This window comes from Trichechus manatus, unplaced genomic scaffold (genome assembly GCF_000243295.1).
Source record: "Trichechus manatus latirostris isolate Lorelei unplaced genomic scaffold, TriManLat1.0 scaffold00010, whole genome shotgun sequence".
NCBI lineage: Eukaryota > Metazoa > Chordata > Mammalia > Sirenia > Trichechidae > Trichechus > Trichechus manatus.
This window is the reverse complement of record NW_004443946.1, coordinates 10324835-10336265: the sequence shown is the minus strand read 5'-3', so window position 1 is coordinate 10336265 and position 11431 is coordinate 10324835. Positions and strand designations below refer to the sequence as shown.

The window sequence follows — 11431 nt, the reverse complement described above, 5'->3', positions numbered from 1 at the left end:
TGTGAGGATTTTTGTTTTCTTTATGTTGAGGTGTAATCCATACTGAAGGCTGTGGTCTTTGATCTTCATCAGTAAGTGCTTCAAGTCCTCTTCACGTTCAGCAAGCAAGGTTCAACAAGAAATCGATCGCTTGGGCACCTTTAATTCCCTTAAGCAGTGCAAACTTATCTTAAAACTGGAGGTTTCGATAGATTGGTGATGAATAAAACAGGGCCTTTGGGTCCATAGTAACATTAAGAAAAACTAGTTGCTGTCACGTGAATTGCAACTCATGGTGACCCCAAGTGTGTCAGGGTAGAACTGTGCTCCACGGGGTTTTCAATTGCTGATTTTTTGGAAGTAGATCACCAGGCTTTTCTTCCAAGGCACTTCTGGGTGGACTCATCCCTCCAGTCTCTCGGTTAGCAGCCGAGCACATTAATGGTTTGAACCACCCAAAGACATAGTAACAGTTACTAAGGTTCTATTGTCATTAGTAATCTGGGAGGCTGGGAGGTGGGCATATAATTTACATACACAGTTAGGAATTTATAAAATATGAACAGTAGCTTCAGGTAAACTTGTTTCAGTTCTATTTCATGAACTATTCTTGTTTGATTACCTAACTCTTCAGTTAGTCCAAAAATACTTGTTTATAGATTGACAAACTTCTTTTTTTTTTTTTTTAAATAGGTGACTAATAACCATACCAAAAGAATATGGCTACACAAATACCAGAATCTGATCAGATAAAACAGGTAAGATGTTATAATTAAGGAAAAAGGATTTTTCAGAAAAAGTTTTAAGACACTACTGGATGCAACCATGTCAATGAGTGATCTCACAAAATATATTTCATTTCTGCAAGTGGATATTAAATGATATGAAGCATATGTATTTTTCATTTGACAGGTAAGAACTAAATATTCAACTAGAAAACTATATTTTGTATATTCTGTTATACTCATTTAAATTAGTAAAAGAGCCTATGATTTCAAGTATGACAGAATATTTTACCTAAATATAAAACATCAGTAATTAAGTTTCAAAGCATACTTAAATGTTTTAAAAACCAAACATTACCTGGTGTTGGGATAATTGGAAAAACATAGGAAGAATGGTTGCACAACTTGAAGAATATAATTGTACAACTTGAAGAATATAATCAATGTCACTGAAATGTATAAGTAGAAATTGTTGAACTGCTGTATGTTGTGCTGTATATATTTTCATTACAATTAAAAAGGGGGGGAGGATAACATTAAAGAACTTTTCTGATTTGTTTATAGTTTAAGGAATTTCTTGGAACCTACAATAAACTTACAGAAACCTGCTTTTTGGACTGTGTTAAAGACTTCACAACAAGAGAAGTGAAACCTGAAGAGGTATGAAGTGTTGCCTACTAAAATTTCTCTAAACTTTTGATAAACAATACAAATAGGATTCCCCTAAGCATTTTTCTTATTCCCAGTTATAGAAATTTGGGCCACCTTTCATGTTCCGTTGCTCAAAGGAACAGAGGCAGCCAGTGATCCATGGCATCAAGTTTAACAATGCCAAACTTAATATGACAGTCACATTGTCCCAAGACACACTGTTTTAGAGAAGATGCCTGGGGCTGCTGAGTTACTGTTCCACAGCAAGATTCTTACTAGTAAGCTTCAGTCAAGATTGCCTGGCTAGAAAAACTTGACGGGGCCTTTCAGTCTGATCCTGAGAACCCACGTGGACTGGAAAGAGCTTGAATTTGATGACTCATATTGCATAGGTGGACTCCAAAATCCCAATCCTATTAGAAGTGTTAACTTTTAATATTCCCTATCAAAACATTTATACGTTGGTTCAAAATGGCATTAAAACTTCCTTCTGTGGAAGATATTGATAAACGTTTATGCCAGGAACTTAGCATATAATCAGCAATCAATAAGTACTTGTTAAATAACTGACAAAGTTTAGGAGAAATGCTAAGTATAACATTTTTGTTAAAAAATAAAACATTGAGAATTCTATTAAGAATGGATTTTCTCGTTAAAATCGCTACCGGGCCTATATTTTAACAATCGTAAAAAGGGGATGGGAACGTGGGCTTTTAGTTAATACTGAAACGTGCCCTCAAGAAAAATAGACCAGAAGCTTCATGAAGGTGAGGGTTGCTTACCATTGTTTCTAGTGCCTAGCAAACTGGTAGGCATTCAGTATATATTTACACTTGTCAATAAATGGAAGTATAAATAATTGAAAGCTATGGTCACTTGCTACACATTGATACCATTTAATTCTCAGATATAGTCAAAGTAAAACAAAACACTCACTGGTTGTTCTTTGGAAACACATTTTTAAAAACTGATATTTTTATGTTGTCTCTTTGGATCTTCCTTTTTTATTTCTAGATCACCTGTTCAGAACATTGCTTACAGAAATACTTAAAAATGACGCAAAGAATATCCATGAGATTTCAGGAATATCATATTCAGCAGAATGAAGCTCTGGCAGCCAAAGCAGGACTCCTCGGCCAACCACGATAGAGAAGTCCTGATGGATGAACTTTTGATGTAATATTGCTAACAGTTGTTGAAACTAGCAATGAGGATTCATTTGATAGGATCCCCTGAAAGCAAAAGTCACCATGTTAAACTGCCATGACTGGCAAATGGAAACCACTGGAGAAACAAAATTGCTGTGTACCAGGAATAATCAAATAGAAGGTCTTGTTGTTCAGTGAAAATAAGATGCAACATTTGTTGAGGCCTTAAGATTCAGCAGCTTGGTCACTTGATTAGAAAAATAAACCATTGTTTCTTCAATTGTGACTGTTAATTTTAAAGCAAAATATGTACTCAATCATGTATGAGATAGAAAAAAAATTTTATTACTAAAAGTAAAATAAATGGAAGTATCACTAAGCAGTTGTTTATACTATATGGTACCATAGTATTCTGACTGGACTGTGGATACGCTGAAATGTTTTTCAGTCAGGATCATCCTCCAAGTATTCCTGTTCATTCATGTCTGCCTCAAATTGCTGGTAAATACATAAAATAGTTACTTGCTAATCATTTCAATGCACAATCCTTTTCTTGCCTCCCTTTTTGTGTGAGAGTGAGCATTACACATTCTTATCCTGGCAATATTTTCATGTATCTTCAGGAAAAATCCCATCTGAGACTAGCTTGGGAATGTTTTTAAGAGGTGACTGTTATTCTCTAGTGGAGTCTGATTTTTTTGCTTTTGTTTTTTCTTCAAAAGCTGAATCAGGCAGGAATAATTATAAGTCAGACCAATAATAGGACGTGATCAATATAAAATGAACCAAAGTTAACGTAGTATCTTATGGCTAAATGAATTTTGAAACAAATCTAGGCATTTGGGGAAATTCTAGTTGATGCATAAGTATACCAAGCAGTTTGGTAAATATAACAGCTATTAATCAGTTGGCTTATGAATGGATTTCATTTGCTACCAATCTAAACTTGTCCTTAATAGAACACTAATTAACCTGTATGTTTAATTTTATCAAAACGATTTCTATATTTTCTCATGTTAAAGGAAAGCAGAAGTTTTGTTCTGCATTGATAATTTAGTGTTTTCTGTATTATCTCTAGTTTTTAAGCCATTAAGTCACTTAATACCATGTAGCTTATATGACTTGGTCCACATTACTATCAATAATTACGATGTCTTTGGAAGTACAAAGATAAACAAAATATTAACAATGCAGTCTTTAAAGTTGAAATGTTAAAGCATGGATAATACTCAACAAAATATACAATTCATTATTAGTCAAAGGAATATGAAAGAATAGACTTGTTTCATTATAAAGCAAGAAAAGCAACCAAAAAGTCATAGTCTTAGTCATTTAAAACTGGGCTACTCACACACATACTTTGCTATTTCTTTGTAACCAAGCTCAACATAGTTTTTTACAGTATTCATTTCATAAAGATAGTTACATATGTGCTCACCTGACAAATAAGGGGAATTTTGTGCAACAGCATCTCAAATACCTTGGGAGGGAGTGTGACTTTGAAAACCTTCAGAAGTTCCTGTGGTTGCCCACACAGTAAAAGAGCATTGCTGAGATGTTCAACCCCCATTCTATGCTCTCCTGAAACAGATTGATGAATTTTGAGCATAATTTTCAACTTTTTCAAAATAAACATGAATTACATATCTGGGGGGAAAAATAGGAGATTTATGAAATTTGATTTCTAAGTAAAGTTCTACAAGCATCATTGCATTAGACAGTACAAGAATGGTGGTTCATAATAATTTGATCACCAGAAATAAGTACTATTGCTTTATCAAGAATTCTCTAAGAAGGCAGAGTTCTTAACATTTAGTAATCTGGAAAATTCATTTACTTAGACTTTTACCTGACAATAAATGAGGTGTTCTTGTATTTGGCTTTGCTCTCCAATCTGCCCACTTCTAAGACTGCAATATAAACTTTACAGTATGGTAGAGCTAGACAGTGTGATGAAGTTTAAAATGCTGAGACAGCTTCTTATTAACTGAAGCAAGTTGGTTAACACACTGAGTTAGTTATTTGACATTCAAATACTAATTAAATATTTCTTGAACATAAACTATCATAAACTATTTCCAAAAGAATATTTACATTCTCACCTCTAGATAACCAAAGTTCTCCCATCTGTACCTCATGCAGAAGTTCTTGCAATTTTTCATTTGCTGGATCCCACAACTAAAAGGTTCACAAAATATATTTAACAGTGAGTAGTGAGCATACATTGTATGGTTACTGACCAAACTAATTGGAAAACAAAAGATCTTGAGCTGAATCTCCAAATCCAAAGTATGACATAAGGCAATTCTTTGTAATATTTAAACGAACTTCTTAAAATGGAGTTACAATTCCAGCTGATAAAAAAAAAACGTGGCATATTCAAGTTAGACTGAGATAGTAACTCACATCCATGTTTTACCCAGCTTTTTAAATACACAAGAAAAATACTATAATTAATATAACTATAACAAAGGTAGAGTCCTGGTGACACAGTGGTTAAGAGCTATGGCTGCTAACCAAAAAGGTTAGCAGTTCAAATCCACCAGCCAATCCTTGGAAACCCTATAGGGCAGTTGTACTCTAGCCAGTAAGGGTGGCTATGAGTTGGAGTAGACTCAACGGCAACAGGTTTTTATAACAACGTAGCTTTGTATGTTGCGAAGCTATTTTCTTGTCTAAGGTATTAACAGCGCTTTGTTGCTTTGGTTGCAATTGGTTCTCTGGCCTACAGGGTCATTTAGATCAGGATCCCTGTTCATGCAGCATAACTCCAGTAACCAAAAAACCAAACCTGGTGCCACTGAGTTGATTCCAACTCATAGCGACCCAACAGGATACAGCAGAACTGCCCCATTGGGTTTCCAAGACTGTAAATCTTTACGGAAGCAAACTGCCACATCTTTCTGCCGCAGAGCAGCTGGTGAGTTCACACTGCTAGCCTTTCGGTTAACAGCCATAGCTTCTTAACCACTGCGCCACCAGGGCTCCAACTCTCCAGTAGGGAAAGCAAAAAGATATACTAAAGCTTTTGTACAGGAACCCTCACAAGTAGAGGGATAAAGGGCATGGTGGGGGGTTGGCAGTTAGTGCCCTGAAGAGACACTGTGGTTCACTGCAGTCTAGCTCAGGAAGGCGACCATAGCCACAGGATGGCATCACCACTGGTAACATGCCCAGGGGCTGGTCTTTCAAGGTAGGGTAGGCAGGCGCTATCCCAAAATATAAATTCCACTGCCAGTCACTTTAGCTTCAATCTTCTACATCCAGAGGGTTTTTTGTGTTTTCCCTAAGAATTCTGTCTGTAAAATAGGGTGAGCCTAAGAGTGGTCTATTTTAAGTTTTATCAGTAAACATGCTAATAATGATCAGTAACAACCATAGGTTTCATTCAGCAGACGTTTAGTGAGAACAGGACCCTAGGAAGAGCTGAAAGGGATAGGAAACCAAGACCCCATGCATCCATCCGCAAGGAGCTCACAGTCTAAGGAAAATGACAAGTACCCTTAGGTACAACAATGAAGTCCAATATCAAGGGCTCAAAGTCCAGAGACATTACATCTAGTTGGGGAATAAAGAAAGGTTTCTCAGAAAAGATAGCATTTGAGATATGGAGAGGTTCAGTGAAAGTTTTGGTGAAGAAAGTACAAGTGATGGAAAATTGCAGGGAAATATCAAGTGATCTTACGTAGCTGGATTATGATGGGATGAGTGAGGGGGAAATCTAATTGTAACAATAATAACTGCCAATTACTGAAAGCCAGCTATAGACTAGGAACTTTACATATATCATTTCCAATCCTTAGGAAAATAAGGTGTTAATATAGAAGGTACCCATGAAAGGCCACGAGGCCAAGCTAATCTGCTGAGTAGGGAGCTACTGCAAGGAATTACATATTCAGAGCTGCGGTGGAGAGAAAGAGTTTATTCTGTTTGCATGAGAATAGGCAGGGAGACTAGTTATGGTACGACTGCAAAAGCGTGGGTAAAAGGTAATAAAAGCCTGAAGTAGTGTGGAAGCATTAGAAATAGCGAAGTCTGTGATAAGCGTAGAAAAACAGTAAGAATTTGGGACTGATTGTGGAGGATGAGGTCGGTATTTAAGCAAGATGAAGTGGGGTCACGGCAGAGAGGCTAGTGATATTAGGAGCATCACAAGGGAGCAGAGGAGGAGGAGCAGTGGCGAGGGATGAGATGATGAATTTACTTTGGAACATACAAAGCTGAGATGCCTTAAGAGCAGGAGACAGAGTCTGGCAGGTAGGCATGTGGCTCTGAATACTGCAGGAGACTGGGTATAGAGTAGTACATCTGACAATCACATGTGGAGAAGGGAAAGAGCTCCTAGGGAGACTTGGAAAGAGGTCAGAAGCTGAGGGCAGGGTTTCCCAAAAAAATCACCTGAAGAATCTGTTAAGACTGCAGTTTCTTGGGCTCTACCCAGGCCTACTGAAACAATCTTTAGGAGTAGGGCCTAGGAATCTAAATTTTAACAAGCTCCTCAGGTAATTCTTAAGCACTCTAAAGTCAGAGAATCCCTTGGGCTACTCTTGACTTCCTGAATCCGAGTTGCTGGTGCTAGGATCAAATAATCTATATTTTTAACAAACACCCCAGGTAAATCAAATAGACCATACTTTGAGAAACAAAATGTACTGGGATGAGAAGGAAGAAAGATCCTAGAAGAGGTAGGAGGGGAGAATTCTATGCCTAGGTTTACTCATGTATAAAATGAAAAAAACTGAGTTGTTATGAGGATTATATGAAAGAACATTTGAAAAATCCAGCTTCTGCCTCTTCTTCATTTCAAATAATTTAGATCCTCAGTATTTCCCACCTGAACTGCCACTGAACTGATTTTCCTGTCTTCAATTTCCTTCCTCCACCCCATCTTCCATAATGATAACAGAATGATCTTCCTTAAAAAATGAAATAAAATCATTGCATCCCTTCTCTGAAATAAAGTCACCTTCATTGATTATCTATCACAACAGAAAAATATCCACTTTTCAGTATAGCATTCAAAGCTTCCCACAATAAAACACCAAACTGGTTTTGTTTCCCACTATACCCCACCACACAGCTATCTTTCTGGCCACAGCATTCATTCCCTGAGTATTGTACTTTTGGGGTTCGTGCCTCTTTATAAGCTGTTTCCCTCTGTCTACAGTAAACAACAATATTCAACAAATATTTGCGGAGCACCTACAATGTGCTAGACACTGTTGCAGGCACTGGGGAGACAATGAAGAATAAAACACAAAGTCTGCTGTTATGGAGCTTAGTCTAATAAGTAGAAAGCATTAATCAAGTAATCACACAAACGAATGTGCAACTGCAAGTATGGATGATGGCAATGAAAGGGTTGTGGAGTTGGACCAGGCTCCACCTCAATCAGGGAGGTCAGAGAAAGTATCTCTACTTCCATATCTAGCTCCTCAGACACTCCCTGCCAAACTTCCTTATCAGTGTCAAAATCTCTGACTCCTGCCTCTCTGTGACCTTTTAACCAAGCAGTCATCATGAACTATCTACTCTTCCTGGACAGTTTTTCTCACGTCTATTCCCAGTTAACACTGACACCACCATGGTTCAGAACTTCTATAGTTCTCACCTGTACTGCTGCAATAGCTTGTTCTCTCTAATGCATCTAGCTCACTCCTCCCAGATCAATCTAACTAAAAAAAAAAAAAATTGTTTCCTTTTTTTTTTTTAACTTTATAATTACTGCCCAGAAGTATTTTGTACTTATCCCAATAAATATGAATTCCTTAACCTGGCCTTCAAAGCCTTTCCTAATTCAACCATTACTTAGCTCTCCAACATTACCTCCCACTATTCCCCACTGTGACTCCATTGCCAAACTGATTTCCTGAATAGGCCTGGCAGATTCCCTACTCTGCACCTCTACGAATGTGCAGTTCCCTCCATCCTGAACACTGTCTCCACTGAAAATAGGCTCCAAATTCAGCACATTCTTCCAGGCTTGGTTGAATGATGCTGACATCTCCCCACCAAGGTCTTCTTCCCAGGACTGCGTTTTCCAAAAATAGCCATAGCAATATTCCTGGTCCCAGGGTCTCTTCAAAAGCCTTGCCTCTCCCCTACCGAAAAGTAGAGTCTATTTCCCCTCGCTGGAAAATAGAGCAAGCCTCAATGTTGCAGAAGTGGCACCACCGGGCGCTCTTGCTCGCTCTCTCTACACACACACAGGCACAGGCACACGCACACATACTTGTTTGCCCCCTTGGGACCCAGCCACCATCCTGTAAGGAAGTCCAGGCCATATGGAGTGCCCTGGCCAACAGCCCCAGCCAAGTGGACAGCCAGCATCAACCACCAAATATGTGAAGGAATGAGCAAATCTTGAAATGACCAGCCCCCAGCCCTTGAGCCTCCATGGATGAAGCTGAATGGAGCAGAGAAGAGCTATCGCAACCAAGCCCTGCCCACGTTGCAAATCCAGGGCAAAATAGATGATGTTTTACACCAGTAAGCTTATAACAGCAATACGTAGATGAAACACCTTCTGCAATAACCCTACCCTGAAAAAGATCTCTGCCTCCTCTGAGGTGTTGTTGTATTTGTTGACATCATCCACTGCCTTGGTTTGGGGGTTATTCTTATTCCTCTGAGAGATTGCTGACTTCTGCCGCACCTGGAACAGTGCCTTATATACGGGAAGCTTTCACTGACCAACTGAATGAATGAAGGTTGACTTAGTTAATTCTGAAAAGCTCTACAAGAACCTAAGAAGTCCTATAGCACTCAGAGCTGATGTTAGTTGGTTAAACTGAGCCAACCACCAAGATGATTGTAATTGTTACTTAAAAAATAAATTCTATTTCAGCGAGAAAAAAATACATGGGTTCTGCTTCTGAGTTAGAAGAAGGCCTGAGTTACTGCCACATAACAGTTGCCCAGCCTGCGTTTTTAAGTGTCTTGTGTGGTTCTGTTAGGGCAAAGGCTCCTCTTCCTCGTTTCAATTAAAAGAATCCGTTCTTATGTGTTTACTTTATAGCTGCGTGTTAATAACCTCAAATTGTCCTTTCTTCCTTTTGTAGTACGAGAATAAAATCTAAAAAATAAGGCAGTACCTAAGCAGGGTGAAGAAACCCTGGTAGCGCAGTGGTTAAGAGCTACGACTGCTAACCAAAAACGTCCGCAATTCGAATCCCCCGGGTGCTCCTTGGAAACTCTATAGGGCCGTTCTACTCTGTCCTATAGGGTCGCTATGAGTCGGAATCAACTCCATGGCAACTGGTTTGGTAAGCAGGGGGAGGGCAGGCCTCTGTTTGGTACTGTGGTACTCCTCCAACCAACTGTGGGAGTGGAGTCCATAGAAGGGGGTAGAACTGCCCCACAGGGTTTCCAAGGCTGTAATCCTTCCGGAAGCTGACTGCTACATCTTTCTCCCCGCAAGCGGCAGCTAGGTTCGAACTGCCAACCTTTCAGTAGCTGAGCGCTTAACCACTGCGCCACTGCTTACATGAATCGTAACCAAACCAAACCCAACCTGCTGCCCTGGAGTCATTCCGACTAACAGAGGCCTCGGAAACATCTGCTGGATGAACCAACTGTGAGACCCTAAGGCAAGTCAGGTAACTACTGGAAGTGAAAAAGAACTCACTAAAAGCAACACCAGTGTATCTAAAGCATTTCACCTGGGCACCCCGTTCCTTAGCCTTTGGCTGTTCGGCTCTTCTTTCTGCAAACACAACATGGCACATGCTGGTTGGGAGGCCCGTCCCGAGGCCGCCGTGGGCCCCACTGCCCTGCCCGCCCGGCACCGCGGGCCCCACGGCGACGGTGGCGGCACTCGCAGTCAGGCCTCGCCTCGGTAGGTCCGACCCGTCCAGTTGCCGGTCCCGCGGCCCGCCCTGCCCAGCTCAACGGCGCCTCCACCTCCGCCGCACTCACTGTCCCGTAGGCTTCGCTTGAAAGCGGGGTCGCCGCGCCGCTTCCGGTCGAAATATACACAGTAGCCAAGGAAGGCGACGACGCCGCAGGCTGCCAGGGCCGCTAGAAGGCCGAGGAAGGTACGGACGCCGGGCATCCGGCCGTGGGCGACCCACGAGCCAAGCGTTGGGCGCGGGCTGGCGACTCTGGGGAACCTGGCCCACTGGCCGGCAGTGGGCGTCAGCGCCGCGGCCCAACGCCAGCCTCCGGGCTTTCCGGGCGCTCTAACTAGCCCGTCGACGCCTTACGAAGGCTTCCAGACAGATGAGAAAACCAAGGTTCGAAGATTATGGGAAGTATGACAGCCACCAAGTAGCTCAGCTCTGTATGAACCCAGGTTTGTCCCACTCCAAATTCTGAATCCCTTTCACAAACACGCCCCCGCTCCTATACTTACAATCGCCATTCAGGCAAATTACAGCATGCTAGGGAGTCTGATTACCTGGGGGTCTGAGTCCTCCTTAGGCCTCTGTTCCCATACTTGCAAAATGAAGTCGATTCTAAGGTCAGCTTGGGCCATCTCCTAGTTCACAACACTGCCCACGGAGCACCTGCACAGAAGCCCAGTCTGGTCTCCTGCCTCCTTCATTACCTGGAAGGTCCCAGGCCAAAGTCCCCAGCCACCTTAGGCAGAGACGGGAAGCATTGTTTTTTTTTTTTTTAATTTAAATGAAGTTTACATTTCAAGTTAGTTTCCCATTCAAAAATTTATACATACATTGTTATGTGACCCTAATTGCTCTCCCCATACTGTGACAGCAGATTACTCTTTTCCACCCCTGATTTCCCAGGTCCATTCAACCAGCTCCTGACCCTCTCTGCCTTCCCATCTCACCTCCAGACAGAAGCTGCCCGTTTAGTCTCTTGTATCTACTTGAGCTAAGAGGCACACTCCTCACAAGTATCACTTATGTCCCACAGTCCAGTCCAATCCCTGTGTGAAGAGTTGGCCTTGGAAATTGTTTTAATTCT

General features: G+C 41.0%; 2 protein-coding genes across 6 annotated transcripts in view; one reads left to right on the top strand and one right to left on the bottom strand.

The window, feature by feature from the left end:
* TIMM9 (translocase of inner mitochondrial membrane 9) overlaps nucleotides 1-2882 on the top strand; it is a 24274-nt gene extending 21392 nt beyond the window's left edge. For all 5 annotated transcript variants that reach the window (XM_023726234.1, XM_023726237.1, XM_023726235.1 and 2 more), the window contains 3 exons: nucleotides 673-737; nucleotides 1269-1364; nucleotides 2370-2882. In XM_023726234.1, coding sequence (XP_023582002.1) covers nucleotides 699-737; nucleotides 1269-1364; nucleotides 2370-2504 — 270 coding nt within the window. In that variant the 5' untranslated portion in view covers nucleotides 673-698 and the 3' untranslated portion in view covers nucleotides 2505-2882. The remainder of the gene's footprint in view (nucleotides 1-672; nucleotides 738-1268; nucleotides 1365-2369) is intronic.
* On the bottom strand, nucleotides 2827-10582 carry TOMM20L (translocase of outer mitochondrial membrane 20 like). The gene is made up of 5 exons (XM_004370901.1): nucleotides 10421-10582; nucleotides 10165-10208; nucleotides 4606-4681; nucleotides 3942-4084; nucleotides 2827-3001 (listed from the first exon to the last, which is right to left on the bottom strand). The coding sequence occupies exons 1-5, from the start codon at nucleotides 10554-10556 to the stop codon at nucleotides 2948-2950; spliced, it is 453 nt and encodes a 150-aa protein (XP_004370958.1). The 5' UTR covers nucleotides 10557-10582; the 3' UTR covers nucleotides 2827-2947.
* Nucleotides 10583-11431: the final 849 nt, after the last annotated feature.

Excerpts from the sequence above, each read along its gene's own strand:
- TOMM20L (XM_004370901.1), bottom strand. The coding sequence starts at position 10,556 with ATGCCCGGCGTCCGTACCTTCCTCGGCCTTCTAGCGGCCCTGGCAGCC. Across the intron at positions 10,209-10,420 it reads CAAGCGAAGCCTACGGGACA|AAAGAAGAGCCGAACAGCCA; the intron begins GTGAGTGCGGCG and ends TTGTGTTTGCAG. Across the intron at positions 4,682-10,164 it reads CTAAGGAACGGGGTGCCCAG|TTGTGGGATCCAGCAAATGA; the intron begins GTGAAATGCTTT and ends TGAACCTTTTAG.